Below are 19,199 nucleotides of genomic sequence, written 5' to 3'. Positions count from 1 at the left end.
AAATTGCTCTTCTGTCCCTTCAGAACCTTTTCTCATACATGATGAATAAAATTTTGTTTAGCATTATCTTAGTTTTATCCTTGAACTAAGTTATGGAAATATCAGTAGAGAGGGAAAAAGCAGGGGGAAGGGGGAAGGAGGGAGAAAACTCTTACTGAGATCCTACTATATATTAGGCACTATTCTACGTCCTTTACATATATTAACAGATTAAATACTTACAATAATCTCATGAGGCAGGTAATATTATTCTTCCTGTTTATTTCACATGACGAAACTAAGTTAGGCAACTTGTCCAGGGTCACAACGCTGATAAATGACAGATCCAGGACTCGAAGCCAGGCAGTCTAACTCTGTAACAGGCACCCAGCACACAACTCCAACATAAACTACCCTATCTCCACTTCAGCAATATGTAAGTAAATAAATTTCTTGTCTCATCCTGTCAGACATCCTGTCAGATTCTGATTTTTAAACTATTTTGGAGGGATATTAAGTGCCTTTTCCCCTGCTTTTTCCAAGTTTTCTGAATTGTATAAAAATTAAATTGAAATGAAACTTCATCTAGTTCAGATCTCATTCCTCTAGAGCTCATACATTATAAGACTATCAGATACAAGTGGGTATGCTTACTGGCAGATTTGGAAAATTATGTATGTTTTTGATCTTTGGTATGCTGGATACAGTACAATTTTTTTTAATTATTTGGTTTATTTTTAAAAAATAAAAAGTAAAATGACTATGAAACTCACGTGCACAGAATAATAAAAGAACAAGGGAATAATTCCTGGTGCTGGAGACAGCATTTTAGTACTCGATCATCATTGTTCTCATCACTCAATCCATCTGCAAATTTAGTAAAGGCAATGGTCAGTAAGTACCCTAGAAATGTGGGTGCCACAGAAATAATCTAGGCTGTATTTACAAAACAAAAATATCTAAGAGATTTAAGGTAGTTAAGGTATGACACTATGATGATGGACACACGTCATTACACATTTGTCCAAATCCACAGAGTGTACAAAGCCAGGAGTGAACCTAATGTAAACTATGTACTCAGAGTGATAATGATGTCAATGGAGGTTCATCAACTATAACAAAGGTACCACTCCAGTGAAGGATATTGATAATGGGGAAGCTATGCTTGTGTGGGGGCAGGAAGTATGTGGGAAATCTTGTTGTCTTTTGTGCAATTTTCCTGTGAAACTAAAACTACTCTCAAAAACTCTATTAATAAATATAGCTCAGCTGGGCACAGTGGCTCACGCCTGTAATCCCAGCACTCTGGGACGCCGACGGGGGCAGATCACTTGAGGTCAGGAGTTCGAGACCAGCCTGGCCAACATGGTAAAACCCCATCTCTACTAAAAATACAAAACTTAGCCAGGTGTTGTGACAGGTGCCTGTAATCCCAGCTACTTGGAATCTGAGGCAGAAGAATCAGTTGAACCCAGGAGGCAGAGGTTGCAGTGAGCTGAGATCGCGCCACTGCACTCCAAGCTGGACAACAGAGTGAGACGCCGTCTCAAAAAAAATTTAAAAAGTACATATACATATATGTATATGTACTTTTTATATATACATATATGTGTATATATACACTTTTATATATACATATATAAGTATATGTTATATATACATATATAAGTTATATATACATATATACATATATAAGTATATGTTATATATACATATATAATAAACATATATAAGAAATACATATTTCATATATTTATTTTATATATACATATAAAAGAAAACTTTTTAAATAAAAAGACAAGAAAGCAAAATAATTTTTTAAAAACTCTGAATCTATAATTTACATAGCATATAGTTGTGGATTTAATGTGGTTAGTTCGCTATTAAAATGGTCTAGAATATGCCTATTAGCAAACTCAAAGGAAAGAAATGTGATCAGAAGGCTAAATGTCAGACTAGAAACCAAAAACCATGAATTCTATTATCAATTCAGACACTTACAGATTATAAGTAACTTAACATTTTCTCAGCTTAAGAAGTCTGTGAACTAATAAGCAACTGTTCTACCAGTAACTAAACTAGTTTCCTGTGTGTGCTCTTCCTTAATCTCTAAAGCAACACAATTAGAGATATACAGGAGAACGAAATATGGGCCCTAGGAAGGTAACACAAAAAGTAATTCCTAACAAATGTTAATCAGTTGCTGACGGGGTACCCTCTGGCATTCTCTAAGCCTCAAAACATGTAGCAAAAATTCAGTTTTTGTAAAAATAATGCAGGCCAGGTGGTTGGTGCCTGTGATCCCAACATTTTGAGAGGCTGAAGCGGAGAGATCGCTTTAAGTCAGCATTTCAAGATCAGCCTGGGCAACATGGCAAGACTCTGCCTCTGCAAAAAAACGAGAAAATTAGCCAGGCTCGGTGGCACACTTCTGTAGTCCTGTAGTTCCAGCTATTCAGGAGGCCGAGGAGGGAAGATCGCTTGAGCTCAGGAGTTCAAGTCTACAGTGAGCTATGATCATGTCACTGCACTCCAGCCTGGGTGACAGGGTGAGACCTTGTCTCTAAAAAAATTAAGAACAAAATAATAATAATAATAATGCAATGTGTAGAAATTGGACCAAAGATAATGTTTCCCACAAGTCCATACACTACCTACCTGAGAACTCCCTAGGGTACTTATTAATAATACAGAATACAGGACCACACCCCAAATATATTTCTGGGTAAGAATCTTTGAAGCCTGGACCCAGACACTAATTTAAGCTCTTGGCCTGTCTCTTATACATTAAAATTTAAGACATACCAGCCAATTAGTCTCAACCTTGTTCCCTGTTTATAATCATTTTTCTCTCAACTTCTGGCCTATATTACTTAGTCCTTGAATCCTTCAAATTAGAAAATTCATTCATTCATGCAACAAATATTTACATAGGGCTTAACTTGTGCCAGGTTCCCATGCTAACCAGATGGATATGCAAAGAAAAACTATTTAGGAGTTCATACTGGTGAAATCTAGACAGAGCTCAACTATATCAGGACATGAGTATGAGGAAGATATGATTAAATTTCTTGATCAGATGACCAGTGAGCCAGACAGAAATATATGACAGTAGCCAATTTCCCTTAAATTCAGAGGGTAAATGCCATGAATAGTGCAAAATGTGTAACTCAAAATCATTAGTTAACTTTAAACAATTCAATTCAGCAGATAAAAGGAGGCTTAAAAGTAACAGTGCACTGCTCTAAAGGTATCAAATTCAAGATTATCAGTAGTGCCACTTTTTCTAAGATATATGGAGCTGAAAAATAAACTGTAAGACTATTCATGAAATATTTAGTTATTCAACAAATACTTTTGAGCACCTTACAGGTGTAAGCCACCATGCCTGGCCTTTTTTTTTTTTTTTTTTAGAGACAGAGTCTTGCTTTGTCACCAGGCTGGAGTGCAATGGTGTGATCTCAGCTCACTGCAACCTCCATCTCCTACCTCTACCTTCAAGTGCTTCTCGTGCCTCAGCCTCCTAGAGTAGCTGGGATTACAAGTGTGAGCCACTACGCCCAGCTGATTTTTGTATTTTTAGTAGAGATGGCGTTTGTCATGTTGGACAGGCTGGTCTTGAACTCCTGACCTCAGGTGATCCACGTGCCTCAGCCTCCCTCGGCTCACAGGCTTGAGTCACTGTGCCCGGCCAATAAAATTATATATTTTTTATAATAAGGTAAAAATAATTAAAGGCAACAAATAGATATCTGCCACTCCCCTAATCAGGCATTTGTTCTGTATTTTTATATTTTTCATTGTATTTTTATTGAATGAAAAATGAAACAGTACAAACATGTACTGTTCAAAAGTGAACAAAATAAAGACTCTGGAAACAGACCAGTCTGGGTATGAATCCTTGTTTTCCCTCTTACTAGATATGTATTCTTGGGCGAAGTTTCTAATCATGAGGAGTAAATGAGAACGTATATAAAGTATTTAGCCCAGTGTATGGCAATAGTGAATGCTTAAAAGTACCATGTATTTACTACTTAAGATTCAGCTTGGCCAGGCACGGTGGCTCATACCTGTAATCCCAGCACTTTGGGAAGCTGAGGCGGACAGATCACTTGAGGTCAGGAGATCGAGCCCAGCCTGACCAACATGGTGAAACCCCATCTCTAAAAAAATATTTTAAAAAATTAGCCGGGCATGGTGGCACATGCCTGTAATCCCAGTTACTCAGGAGGCTGAGGCAGGAGAATCGCTCGCTTGAACCCAGGAGGCAGAGATTGCAGTGAGCCGAGATTACGCCATTGCACTCCAGCCTGGGCAACAAGAGTGAAACTCCATCTCAAAAAAAAAAAAAAAAAAAAAAAAAAAAAAAAAAATTTAAAAGATTCAGCTTAAATGGCACCTCAACATCAATGACCGCTACTCACACACAGAATAAAAAATTCTATATAAATTATAGTTATTAAGATGTTTAATACCTAATAGAATTTAACCTCCTCAACAGCAGGGTTTCCCTTTCTCATTCACTGTTACAGGCCCAACATTTGGAACAGTGTCTGGTACAAATACTTGGTAAACAAATGAATCAATAAAAATACAATGAAAAATATAAAAATACAGAACAAATGCCTGATTAGGGGAGTGGCAGATAACTATTTGTTGCCTTTAATTATTTTTACCTTATTATAAAAAATATATAATTTTATTGGCCGGGCACAGTGACTCACGCCTGTGAGCCGAGGGAGGCTGAGGCACGTGGATCACCTGAGGTCAGGAGTTCAAGACCAGCCTGTCCAACATGACAAACGCCATCTCTACTAAAAATACAAAAATCAGCTGGGCGTAGTGGCTCACACTTGTAATCCCAGCTACTCTAGGAGGCTGAGGCACGAGAAGCACTTGAAGGTAGAGGTAGGAGATGGAGGTTGCAGTGAGCTGAGATCACACCATTGCACTCCAGCCTGGGTGACAAAGCAAGACTCCGTATCTTAAAAAAAAAAAAAAAAAAAAAAAAAAAAAGGCCAGGCATGGTGGCTCACGCCCGTAATCTTAGCACTTTGGGAGGCCAAGGCGGGTGGATCACCTAAGGTCAGGAGTTAAGAGACCAGCCTGGCCAACATAGTGAAACTCTGTCTCTACTGAAAATATAAAAATTGGCCAGGCATGGTGGCGCATGCCTATAATCTCAGCTACTCGGGAGGCTGAGGAAGGAGAATCATTTGAACCCGCGAGGTGGAGGTTGCAGTGAGCTGAGATCACGCCACTGCACTCCAGCCTGTGCAATGGGAGCGAGACTCCATCTCAAAAAAAAAAAAAAAAAAAAAAGTAATTAAAAATCTGGAAAATACAGAAAATATAAAGAAAATTAAAATAACTGATAAACCCATCAGGTAAATATCATCTCTATTCATCACTAATAAGTATATACACATAATTAAATAAATTTAGAATTATACTACACATATGTTTTAATCTTATGTTTGTTTTTATTTAAAATTATGTTATTAATGTTTTTCCAAATATAGTGTCCCCTCATATGGCTATAGGAATGTATGTAACTTCTCCAAATGTTATATAGGTTGATTCTACTTTTTTTGTTACATAAATAATGCTATAATGAACACTATTTATATAAATCACTGCCTGCATCTCTCACTTTTTTTAGGATACATTTCTAGAAAGACAATTATTATCCTTAGGCTTATTCAAGCACATTGCTAAATATTGCTCTTCTACAAAGTTACCAATTCATAGTCTCAAAGCAGTGCAGTGCTGTGAATCTTCCTAGTGGGTTGGAAGAGAGTAACTTTCTAAACCTAGAAGTGATAAAAATAAATCAGATATTTTTAAAAAATGAGAGATGAGTCTTATCAATCTGTATGAGCCTTTCATATAATGAGGACACAAGAGAATTATCACCTATTCTGACCATAAGCTATTAGGTAGTTTAACATATTAACCAATCTTCACAACCATTTTATGACATGGAAGTTATTTCCTTTCATTTCATTTATTCAGTTTCTTCACCTTTAACTTTCCCCAGGTTATGCTATAAACCCAGGTTGATATTTCAAATCCTATGTTCCTCTCACTATAGTAGATAAATACTATATCAAATAAATATAATTTTGGAAATAGTTAAGGACAAGGCTAAAATTATAGTCAACTAAAGCTACTCGACATGGACCATCTTCACACAAAATTCATAAGCATTATATCTGGAACATACTAAGAGCTAATAAATATTTGTTTAGATAATGAATGAATGGTAGAGACCCTTTTTCTTCAAAATTTTAAGACTAAACAAAAATTTTAGACTAAAGTAATTCATCTTAAGATGAATCTAATCATGGTTTTTAAAGTCTTCTCATAGTTAATACCATAATTGGATTCCTCTTAAGATGAATTCTTTCAAAACTTACAGTGAATATGGGTGCAGTGGACAGTACAAATCCATGGTATTTAAAATAATGTAAGTTTACCTAAATAAATAATTCTGAGCTGGGAAGAAATGAATTCTTAAAGAACGAAATAAATCTTCTAAATATATGTATAAACTCCACTGAAATAAGTGTTCCTTTACATATAGATATTTTTCCAGCAAATTATATAAAACATAAAGAACATACTTAACTTTTAGGACTAAAGCAATTTTTAAATGACTTCATAGAAACTAATATTGAAAAAAATTCAATGAGGGGAAAATCTATAAACCTTTACTGTAAAAACACCTCATTCATTATTACCGATTCTGACAAACCACAGGAACACAACATCATCTCCATGGTACATTAACTGCATACAGTGATATTAACAGACTAGAAACCTGGATCACTTACAGACTTCATCACTCAGCAATAGTATTTTTTAAAAAGGAGTCCGAGGTTCTGTGAAATAGACAAGTATGCATACACAACTATACAGTCACTATCTGTGAAATATAGACATAATGTAAGAACGTCTAGGAGAAGCAGAAAAATAAAAATCAAAGACTCTAAGCCACAAACCATCACAATGCCCCTTCCATTTCACATTCCAACGGGTTTAAATGTTTTAAAAGTTTTATACCATTTCCCTCCAATAATGAGTCTGCAGCCAAACAAGTATTAATCAGGAGGCACCCTGAAAGAACAATACTTACAATGTTTTTGGGATGCAAGTTGTATTGATTGACCCCATAGCTTTCTATCTTGATTTCTGAGACTCTCGTTGATGAAATGAACTGCAGGTATAGCTTTGTGCTGGGCATGTTTTAGTAGTTTTCCTTCCTTCATACGATCTAGCTCTTGCATAACGACCCAGGGAATTATTAACACAAGTTTGTCAAAACCTAAAAAAAAAAAGGATTTCTTAGAATTTAACAAACATTTATTGAGCTACTAAATAGAATTGCTGTCCAAGAGGTGAAAGTTTTAAAGCACACAGTCCTCCCTACCTTTGAGAAATTCAGAATAAATTGAGAGACAATATATTAAAAAACAGAAATTAAAAAGAGAATAATGTGTCAAAAGAATGTTAAAAAAATAAGCACTCTTGGAGATCAAAAAAAGAGTGAGTTCAGATTGCTAGTTTAACCTGTAAAGGCTTTTTTTAAACTTATAACACTGAATATGCTTAATATATAGCATATCCAAATGGAGACATATTCGTGGGAGAAAAAGCCACATCACTGTTAATATAAAATATCAACTCAGGGAAGAAAATCAGAATCTTTAAATATGTTCTGTAAATACCTGGTACTTCTGTTGTCTTCAGAATTCTAACAAATTTGAGATGATTCATCAGAATATTTGTGTCAATAACAATTAGAAGTTTTCTGTCTGAAGTATTATTTGCTAGAGAAAAAGAGCAAAGATTTCACGATATTTGATAATAGACTTACATAATGTATAAAATTTCGATATCATAGAAGCATTGAAAATTCAATTAAATTTAAAACGCCTCTTTGTCTTGTTAACTATATCAGAGATTTACACAGTTGGCTAGACTCTAAAGTTGCTATCTATCTGGTCCGTATCTTTGTTGCCAAGTAAATTTCTCCCCAATCAATTAAGGGTCCTCTGGATAGGAACTGCAACCACTGTTTGGAGTGGGAGTGGGGTGGAGAATCATCTAAGTCAAAGTGGGCAGAGAAGGTAAGGGTTGGCAAAGCAAAAATACACAGGAAACCTGGGGCCAAGACTATGAAAAACCAGTCATGGAGAATGTTTTTGATAGCATTCTTAAGAGAAGTCCTTTAGACAATAAAAACAAAATTGCTTTTACTTCGATTCTTAAGAGAAAGAATAGTAATCAATGTTTAATCACCCACCAGTCGAACAGTATAAATTGCTTGTAGGTGGATTTTAAATTATGAACTGACTAGCCGGGGAAGTAATTATGTTTCTAACTTCTGTCATGGATCACTGGCAGCTGTGCTTAGTAATTATAAGCTAATTTTAACATATCCTGAGTGAATATAATCGAAAGATAAATATGTGTAAAAGAAAATACATGCCAGGTTTGGTGGCTCACGCCTGTAATCCCAGCACTTTGGGAGGCCGAGGCAGGCGGATCACCTGAGGTCAGGAGGTCAAGATCAGCCTGGTCAACATAGTGAAACCCCATCTCTACTAAAAATACAAAAATTAGCCGGGCATGGTGGCACACGCCTGTAGTCCCAGCTACTCAGGAGGCTGAGGCAGGAGAATGGCTTGAATGCAGGAGGCATAGGTTGCAGTGAGCAGAGATAGCTCCAACGCACTTCAGCCTGGGTGACACAGGGAGACTCCGTCTCAAAACAAAAACAAAAACAAACAAAAAAAGACAATACATAATAATACTAGCATTGTTACTGCATAGGATCATTTTAAGGTTCAGATAAGTTAACACACAGGAAAACATTTGAAAGATGAAAACTACAATGTGAATGTAAAGGTAGCATTACTATTTTTTTTTTTTTTTTTTGAGATGGAGTTTTGCTGTTGGTGCCCAGGCTGAAGCACAGTAGCTCAATCTTGGCTCACCGCAACCTCTGCTTCCCAGGTTCAAGCCATTCTCCTGTCTCAGCCCCCTGAGTAGCTGGGAATACAGGCATGGGTCACCATGCCCAGCTAATTTTTTCATATTTTCAGTAGAGATGGGGTTTCACCATGTTGGCCAGACTGGTCTCGAACTCCTGACCTCAGGTGATCCACCCACCTCAGCCTCCCAAAGTGCTGGGATTACAGGTGTGAGCCACCATGCCTGGTCAGCATTACCATTTTTAAAAACAGAATTTGAAATAGTACACTGACAGATTTTGGATAATCTCTATCATTACCTTCTCCCAGTAGCAAAAAAAAAAAAAAAAAAAAAAATCAAAATTTTACAACATGAACAAGAAATCAATAAATATAATACCTTCAAGCAATCTGCATTCTTTCTTCTTTTTTTTTTTTTTTTTTTTTTTGAGAGAGAGGGTCTAGTTCTGTCACCCAGGCTGGAATGTGGTGGCACAATCTTGGTACACTGCAGCCTCAACCTCCCAGGCTCAAGCAATCCTCCCACCTCAGCCTCCTGAGTAGCTGAGACTATAGGCGCATGCCATCACACCTAGCTAACTTTATTTTCTATAGACACGAAATCTCACTATGTTGCCTAGGCTGGCCTTGAACTCCTGGGTTTGGGCAATCCTCCCATCTCAGCCTTCCAAAATGCTGGAATTATAGGTGTGAGCAACTGTATCAGCTATTTTGCATTATTTCTGATCAGTGCTTTACGTAGTTGAAATTGTTAAAGTTACAACAGCAAGAAAAAAAGACAACTCATAATCCTAATTACTGCCTCTTGACAGAAAAAGAGAAAATATATCTAACTAATAATGTGAAATATGTAAAACTAAAAAGACAAATATTGGATCTAATTCCTGTAGCTAAAAAAATAAACTATTACTTTATCATTCATTTCAAGTGAGCATATTTTTTAACATTTTTTATCGAAATATTATAAAAACTGAATATTGGCACATTAATTTTTAGGAAAGCATAGGAGAGCATAAACGTCAACATACAGGGTATACCAGAGGAAGAATGTACATCATCTTCTAAGTCAATTTCCATATTCATTAACTCTCCAGGTAAATCCACACTTTTTCCCACACGTGCAGCATGAAGCTCTTCTACTATCTGCATCTAAATTGTAAAAGACCCCAGTGAAATATTTTGAGTTATTTTGCAGATTGACAAGAGAAGAAAGCAATTAATTCTTAATTCACTTGAGATGGTTTATGGAAAGAAAAATTTTATAAAACTCTGAAGGCAGCATAGTAAAACAATAAAGATTTATAAACACACACATGGTTTTCAAAATAGTTTTCTTCTTACCTCCGCAACCTTATGCAAACAAATTATTTAACAACTTTGGATCTCAGTTTGTTAATTCACAAAATAGGAATCTTTAATATCTATTTCCTTTAGGATTTTTGTGAGGAATAAATGAAATAAGCTAGGTGAAGCTCCTTGCACAGAGTCAAATACCTAGACATTAAAGTAAGTTCATTCTCATTTCAATTCTCACTTCATTTTAGGAGTCAAAATTTTTTTATCTTGACTGTGAGCATTCTTCTTGAGATTTCTAAGATTATTTATGAACCATCATAAACTGAAATCTAGATCTTAAAAACATTCTCACTTCACAGAAATACTTCTCTGATGTTATTCTGACACAAAGAAATGAAATACAATCTAGCTTTAGATCAGAGATGAGACACCTTTCTTCTATCAAGGAGCACCTCAAAACAGAAAAATACAATTGACTGTCACAAATAAAAATCAATTAATATAGTTTGAGAGTTGTTTTGTTTTGTTTTGAGACAGAGTCTTGCTCTGTCACCCAGGCTGAAGTGCAGCGGCACAATCTTGGCTCACTGCAACCTCCATCTCCCAGGCTCAAGTAAGTCTCCCGCCTCAGCCTCTTGAGTAGCTGGGATCACAGGCATGCACCACCACGCCCAGCTAATTTTTGCATTTTTAGTAGAGACGGGGTTTCGCCATGTTGGCCAGGCTGGTCTCAAACTCCTGACCTCAGGTAATCCTCCCGCTTTGGCCACCCAAAGTGCTGGGATTACAGGCTTGAGCCACCGTGCCCGGCCTGAAAGTCTTTAAATAGACAATTACAAAGTGTTCCACAAATCTCATCTTAACTTAGGACAAGTGAACATAAAATTCTATGAAGATCAGTCAGGGGACTCTGGTTGGGAAATGAAACAACCTTTTTAGGTAAACACTCATGTACTCTCATTTTCACTGAATAATGTTTTCATCTGACGATTTTTAAAATGAAGTAAAAATAGGTTAATGTCCTACTGCATTTTGGCAACCCTAGGCATAAACAGGGAAAGTGTCATAAAATTAAATCAAAATTCAGATTACTTGTGGGCCACTGGTTTCATGCTCTTTGTTCACAACAGATAACCTTACTAGAAACAAAAAGTACTAAAGTATACTTTTCTGAATAGTTTTGCATGACTTCATAAAACCTTACATATTGATTTAAAGAGACATCATTGTATTTTCATATTATCAAGGTTTCTACAGTCATTATTTTTTATTAGAAGTAGGAACTGTTTGACTTAATTTCACTAAAAATTTCAAAGTAAATAAGAATATCAGTAACCTCTTGGTCTGTATCCTGGATACTTTCAGATGACACTGAAGAACATGGTGCTTCAAAACTCTGAAATGAAAGTAATTTCATTAGCTAAGAATAAAGCATAACCTAAATAGGGTTTTTCAACCTTGTCACTATTAACCTTCAGGGTCAGATAATTCACTTTAGGGGTTGCCCTGTGCATTGTAGGATGTTTAGCAGCATCAGTGACCTCTATCCTCCAGAATGTCAGCAGTACTACCCACCTACCCCTATTCCCAAATTTTTTTTTTTTTTTTTTAAAGACAGGGTCTCACTCTGTCACCCAAACTGGAGTTCAATGGCATGATTATGGTTCACTGCAGCCTCAACCTCCTGGACTCAAGTGATCCTCCCACCTCAGCCACCTGAGTAGCTGGGACCACAGGCACACCAACACACCTGGCTAATTTTTGTATATTTTGTAAAGATGGGGTTTTGTCATGTTGCCCAGTCTGGTCTCAAAACTCCTGAGCTCAAGTGATCCACCCGCCTCAGCTTCCCAAAGTGCTGGGATTACAGGCCTGAGCCACAGTGCCAGCCCCACTCTCAGTCTTGACAATCAAAAATGTCTCCTGGCATTGCCAAATGTCCCCTGAGGGGCAAAATTGCCTCCAGATGAGAAAGTGCCCCTAGAACAGAGAAGCCCCATTCTATCAAGTCATGAAACATGGGTAGAATTCTTCACATACAGATTCATAAAAATACTATATTCTAAGAATAAAATTACATGCCACCCTAAAAAAAGAGAAATAATGAATGCAAAGGTAAACAAGTTGGCCTTCAGTGGTGAAAAATTTTCATCCAGGAGTAACTAAGCCATTTCTACAAGTGACATGATAAAACAACAGAAGGAACTTGAGGATTATAATAAGGCTAAAAAGGAAAAGCTGAAAAATGCACAGTTATATTATATGTAGTTAGAGCACCAGGGGTTTGTGTTTTATTTTTTGTCTTCAAACAAAGTTTGAAAAATCTCTCTCCAAATTCCAATTTTCCACTGGCATTTCTTCTGAGTGGATGAGACCCACCTGACTCTACATAACATACAGGTGACAGGAAACTCAGCAAAAGAACAACTGAACGAAATAATCTTCTAAGAATTCTCCAAGATAACGCAAAACTAACATGTATTTTATGGAAAGCTATTTCTGCTATGAACTACAAACACTCTTCTTTGAGACTCATTCTGTTGCCCAGGCTGTAGTGGCATGATCTCAGGTCACTACAACCTCCACCTCCTGGGTTCAAGAGATTCTTCTGCCTCAGCCTCCCAAGTAGCTGGGACTACAGGTGCCTGCCATCACACCCGGCTAATTTTTGTATTTTTAGTAGAGACAGGGTTTCACCATGTTGGCCAAGCTGGTCTCAAACTCCTGACCCCAAGTGATCTGCCCACCTCAGCCTCCCAAAGTGCTGGGATTATAGGCACAAGCCACTGCGCCCACACAAACATACATCATATGTAGAAATGTACATCATATGAGAAATCTCTGCAGCGCGTCGTATAGTTTCTTTTGGTCTCTATGTAGAATTACTACACAAACCAAAAGAGGTACATAGCAAGAATATTAAGTCACATCATATGTAGAAATGCTTTACTGAGAATTCAGCTTCCACCCTAAGTTTCCGGCTAAATGCTTTACTGGGAATTCGGCTTCTACCCAACATCAAACTTCACATGATATAATAACATACACTTCACAAACATAGGCTCATCATAGTTTTACTATTTCATGACCCTGAGATTCAGAATCCCTTCTCCATATAACTTTAAATCTTACTGATCTTTAAAGTTCTCTTTAAGAAGTGCCAAACAAGCCAGAGATTATTATCAGAACTTCTTGTGGCTTTTGACATTGTACATCTCTTTATTCTCTTCCTTTGGTTACTATTACCCTTTGCTCTCTCTGTTCATGGGCCACCTACAGTGACTTCAGTGAATTTTCTACCACCAAACAATCCAGAGAAGTTCATGCATTTAACTGTTTGCCTCCCCCACCATGCCTTATTAAATACATAGGTTGGGATAAAGCCTTTCCTGAGGATGACAAAAGGGAATATGGTAACGAAGATAATAATGGCTCTATCTACCAAAGTGATTCCAAATGGAAAACACAATTACATTATTTCCTTGACTGTGGTTCAGTGGCTGTCTTCCATCTACAACATATGAGATAAAAACCAGTCTTTCCTATGATACAAAATCATCCATTGTCTAGAGACCCTGGCTTTCTCCGGCTTTCTCTCCAACTTGCTTTCCTACAGATTCTCTACCCATCTTGACTCTAGTCATACTGACAATCTATATGCTCATGTACCTTCCTTCCATGCAATTTTACAACTCTGTGCCATTACACACACTGGCCCTCTACCCTAGCTGGACAGCACTTCTAGTCCTCACCTGACATGTTCTTCGAGATGAGGCTTTAGAACTACCACGTTAGTGAGCCCTTCTTTAATTCACCCGGAGATTTATACTAACATCACACCCAATTCTTAGGACTCTGATATTTACTTCACTATAGTACAATCATATTTTTGTACTTACTAGTCTGCCTCCCTGGGACCTTCTTGAGGCTAACATCTTACTCATCTCTAAATCCCTAGTACCTAGAAAAATAATAGGTACCTTTAATAGATGTTTGATAAATGAATTCCTACTTTACAGTCTTGTAAGAATTAAATGTAATGCTGTTTTTAAAAATAGACCATAAACCATAAATCTCTAGGACATTAATTTTCAATGAGGGGGAGGTTTGCAATTTGAGAGGGGTCTGTATCAAAGAACTATAAAACCTAAGAAACAAAAGAAGTTTTTTCTTTAGAAAGCATAACAGAATTACTAAATCCAGAAAATACAATTATTTTCCTTGTAAAGTACACTCATTATTTTAGGAAAACAATTATCTATTGAGGAATTAGTGGGTAAAACATAAAAACAAACAGGGTATTAAGATGATTATCTGCTGTCAATAATACGCTGAAGATAATATACACAAGATAAGGATATTTACTTGCTGTTTCTGTGTCTAAACGACTTTAAGCCTGATAATACTGCTATCAGAGAACAGTTTTTAAAGAGTCTAAATTCCAATAACTGGAAAGTGGTCATGTAAAAACTGCTTCTTCGGCAACTTAATATTCTTGCTATGTACCTCCTTTGGTTTGTGTAGTAATTCTACATAGAGACCAAAAGAAACTACACGACACACTGCAGAGATTTCTCATACTATTCCTTAGATGCATAGCACAATGAGAAAACCAGGCAATGATACAATGATGATCACTGAACATACTGGCAACTTCAAGTTCCTTTCTTTCATTCTACTCTAGAGAAATGGTTATAACACAAGAAGAAAAACTGGAGGTTTTTCCTTTAAGAAAGCAGTGAAAACAAACTCAATTCAAACTCAATTCTTGCCCTCTTGGGGCCCCTTCCAGTTCACTTAACCTAAAAATACTCATCCCCAAGCTCTTCTGGCCTCCTTAGTTATAATTCCTCCATTTTTCATAAGAAATATCTTACCATTGCAATCCACAGTCTTTTTTTTTTTTTTTTTTTTTTTGAGACGGAGTCTTGCTCTGTTGCCCAGGCTGGAGTGCAGTGGCGCAATCTCGGCTCACGGCAAGCGCCGCCTCCCGAGTTCACGCCGCCTCCCGGATTCACGCCATTCTCCTGCCTCAACCTCCCAAGTAGCTGGGACTACAGGTGCCCGCCACCGCACCTGGCTAATTTTTTGTAGTTTTAGTAAAGATGGGTTTCACTGTGTTAGCCAGGATGGTCTTAATCTCCTGACCTTGTAATGTGCCCACCTCGGCCTCCCAAAGTGCTAGCATTACAGGCGTGAGCCACCGGGCCTGGCCACAGTCCACAGTCTTAATACCTAAAAGCAGGCAGGCTTACCCATCCCTGTTTATCAGTGGTCTCTACATACCAGAATTTCTGAAGTTCTAAAGTTCCGAGGTTCCACAATTCTAAAAGTTCTCTTGAAGATAGTAACTTTATTTGCCATAGAAACAAAATTATAGAGATTAGGTTCTCAAAGTAGTCCATAAATGCCAATTACATTACATAATTTTAAAGCAAAATAGATGTGCCAAGCTTTCTAGCCTAGATCCCTGCTCATGTAGCTCCCTCTGCCTAAAATACCCCTGCTTCTCCCATTCCACCTCCCTTCACCGTCACCTAACTTCTACTCATTCTTTAGGTCTGTTTAAATGTTACTCCCTCCAGCCTCCAGTAAACCCTTTTTTTTTTTTTTTTTTTTTTTTTGAGACAAGGTCTCTTTCTGTCATCTAGGTTGGAGTGCAGTTGCACAATCGGCTCACCATAACCTTGAACTCCTGGGCTCAAGTGATCCTCCCACCTCAGTCAACTGAATAACTGGGACCACAGACTCACACCACCACACCCAGCTAATTTTTATTTTTTTGTAGAGACCCGACTCGGTATGTTGCCCAGGCTGGTCTTGAATTTCTGGCCTCAGACAATCTGCCTGCCTGGGCCTCCCAAAACATTGGAATTACAGACGTGAGCCACTGTACCCAGTCCCCTCCAGTATACCTTTCTAAACTAATTCTTCCATGATATACTAAAGCTATAAAATCCCCTGCTGTGTATTCTCTTAAGTGATAGGTATTTTACTTATCATATTTAAGGAAATTGCTTGTGTCTCTCTTCACTTGAATCAGTCCCTGAAAACAGACTGTGTTATCTCTTACAAGCTATTTTATTGCAGTGCCTGGTACACAGTGACACTGAAAAAAATAATCTGTTTAAAGACTATTCAGAATATTGTCCCCGGAGTGTTCTCCAGCATACAATGCTTTTTTCAAAGGACTATCTGTAGCTGCTTCTCACCACATTTTTACACATTCCCTTCTATTATGAATCCTTGATACCTGCCAAAATATCTGTCTAAAAAAGTTGGAATTAAAGAGAGTAAAATAAAGAAACCGACATATAACTTCATGAATAAATTTGAATCAGCCATCTATGATTATCATCAGTAACAGAAACAACTAAAAAGGCCATGTGTAGTGGCTCACGTCTGTAATCCCTGCACTTTGGGAGGCTGAGCAGGAGTGAACTGTTTCAGCCCAGGAGTTCAAGACCAGCCTAAGCCACATGGTGAAACCTCATCTCTACAAAAAACACCAAAGTTAGCCCAGTGTGGTGATGTGTGCCTGTAGTCCCAGCTACTAGGGAGGCTGAGGCAGGAGGATTGCTTGAACCCAGGAGGTCAAGGCTGCAGTAAGCCAGGATCGTGCCACTGCACTCCAGCTTGGGCAACAGAGCGGGACCCTGTCTCAAAAACAAAAAACAAAACAAGAAAAAATACAGAAATATAGAAAAAACTTAACTATATTAATAAACTCTCAGTTAAAACCTATCTTCTTCATTTTTTACCACCTTACCTGGGTTAGGTTTTCACTAGAATGTGAATCATTACTTTCTTGACGGCCATAATGATGTTTTCGTTTCCACTCGTGAACAGTCTGCTTATATGTGAAATCTGAAAGTAAATGTTCAGTTTTCTGCCTAGTTACATTTAATGAAACCTGGGAGCTTTCCAGGTATTCTTTTTCTTCCTGCTTAGTCTTCAACTTGTTAGAATCTAAATTGAAGACATTTTCTTCTACAAGTTTCTGGAGGGTGTCATGAGATTTTATAGGGATTTTGAAACTGATCTTCTGTCTTCTAGATTCCAAGGGTTCCTTCATTATCTTGTTGGAGTTATAATCCTGAGAAAATTGATTTCTCTTCCATTTCTCTAAGACACATTTTTCAGAATTGTCTCTAAATTTATTGTTTCTTTCTTTCTTGAGTTCTTTCATCTTCTCTCTCTGAACAAGTAAATGAGACCATTTATTTTCACTTGCCTGGCCTTCGGCTTTAAGTTTCACATCACTGGCAATCTTAGGACTACTAAGGCTTTTAATTCCACGGTCAAGCTTGCTCCTAGCATTTGTCAATTTGATATCTTTATGTTTAAAGTCTACACATTTATGTATGTCTCTTTTAGTTCCATTTGAAGAAGGACTCTGTGAAATAATTTGATTGTCATTTGAATTTGATGCTTCTTGGAGTTTAATAGGTCTTTGGCATGAAGAACTGATTTTTGGTCTCCTTCTGAGAGTGTCAATTTCTACACTCAATCTGTAAAGCAGCACAGAAACCTGGGTTACATTATAATTATACATAATGTTACACGCTATCATTTTAGTTAGAATAACAGAATTGGGCTGACATTAAGCTTCATAAAAAGTAAGAAATAGCTACATTAAGAATGAAGTGGAAAGGATTACTCACTTAATGGTGTTAGAATAATTAGTTTGTTATTTGCAAAAAAAAATTACAACTTTAAATAGTACCAAACATAAATTCCAAATGGATTAAATATTTAAGTGTAAAATAATTATTATCATCATAATAATTTTGTACTTCATATTAAACCCTTAAAAACCAGTGAGTAAAAACAGAATGCATGTTTGATTTCTTTTTTTTTTTGAGACAGGTTCTCACTCTGCTGCCTAGGCTAGAGTGCAGTGATGCAAACATGGCTCACTGCAGCTTCAACCTCCCAGGCTCAGGCAATCCTCCTACCTCCCAGACTACCACGTATCTGGGACTACAGGAGCATGCCACCATGCCTAGCTAATTTTTGTAATTTTTTTGTAGTGACAAAGTTTTGCTATGTTGCCCAGGCTGGTCTCGAACTCCTGGGCCCAAGAGATCCACTTGCCTTGGCCTCCCAAGGTGCTGGGATTACAGGTGTGAGCCACTGTACCCCGGCCTATCCGATTTCTCTTTTTCTTTTTTTGAGACAGCATCTCACTTTGTCACCCAGGCTGGAGTGCAGTGGCGTGATCTCGGCCCACTCCAAACTCAACATACCAGGCTCAACAGATCCTCCCGCCTCAGCCCCCTGAGTAGCTGGCACTACAAGTGTACACTACCACATCTGGCTAATTTTTTTTTTTTTTTTTTTAATGTAGAGACAGGGTTTTGCCATGTTGCCCAGGCTGGTCGAACTCCTGGGCTCAAGCCATCTGCCCACCTTAGCCTCCCCAGTGTGCTGAGGCTACAGGCATGAGCCACTACGCCCAGCCTGATTTCTTAATAGAGAACTTCCCAAACTTAAAAACAGTGGGATAAATAACAAAGGAAAACACTGATAATATGTGACTATTTACTTTAAAACCTTAGCGTATTAAAAATTAATTAAAATGTTAAGAACTAGGAAATGGTATTTGTTAGATGTACTAACTTCTAGCAAAATAATATGTTAATAAGCTTACTAGCCTTAGTAAATAAAAAGTTCATCAAAAACTACTAAGATTCTAGAATAGGGCATAAACAAAAAATTAATAAAAGAAAATGGCTAATAAACATTTAAAAAAGTTTGACTTCTCTAGTAATCACAGACATGCTAATAATAACAATAACATACCATTTTCTTCTTCTTCTTTTTTTTTTTTTTTTGAGACAGAGTCTCACTTTGTCGCCAGGCTGGGTGCAGTGGCGCAATCTTGGCTTACCGCAACCTCCGCCTCCCAGGTTCAAGCGATTT

General features: G+C 37.4%; 1 protein-coding gene across 20 annotated transcripts in view; it reads right to left on the bottom strand.

The window, feature by feature from the left end:
- Window positions 1–19,199, bottom strand: part of SWT1 (SWT1 RNA endoribonuclease homolog) — a 127,290-nt gene that overhangs the window by 92,263 nt on the left and 15,828 nt on the right. For 15 of the 20 annotated variants that reach the window (XR_012430638.1, XR_012430642.1, XR_012430636.1 and 12 more), the window contains exons 5-10: window positions 17,044–17,785; window positions 11,611–11,670; window positions 10,007–10,127; window positions 7,710–7,811; window positions 7,118–7,306; window positions 753–846 (exon numbers count right to left, since the gene is read on the bottom strand). Coding sequence is in view for 12 of the 20 variants with exons in the window: in XM_005540233.4 (XP_005540290.3) it covers window positions 753–846; window positions 7,118–7,306; window positions 7,710–7,811; window positions 10,007–10,127; window positions 11,611–11,670; window positions 17,044–17,785 (1,308 nt within the window). In the remaining 8 variants the exon portion in view is untranslated. Of the gene's footprint in view, window positions 1–752; window positions 847–2,416; window positions 2,543–7,117; window positions 7,307–7,709; window positions 7,812–10,006; window positions 10,128–11,610; window positions 11,671–15,560; window positions 15,626–17,043; window positions 17,786–19,199 lie in introns of those variants that run through there. The other 5 variants (XM_074030883.1, XM_074030889.1, XM_065538048.1 and 2 more) reach the window with 3 other exon arrangements.

Source organism: Macaca fascicularis, chromosome 1 (genome assembly GCF_037993035.2).
Source record: "Macaca fascicularis isolate 582-1 chromosome 1, T2T-MFA8v1.1".
Classification (NCBI taxonomy): domain Eukaryota; kingdom Metazoa; phylum Chordata; class Mammalia; order Primates; family Cercopithecidae; genus Macaca; species Macaca fascicularis.
The sequence above is the reverse complement of the archived record's forward strand: the minus strand, read 5'-3'. Positions and strand labels throughout refer to the sequence as shown.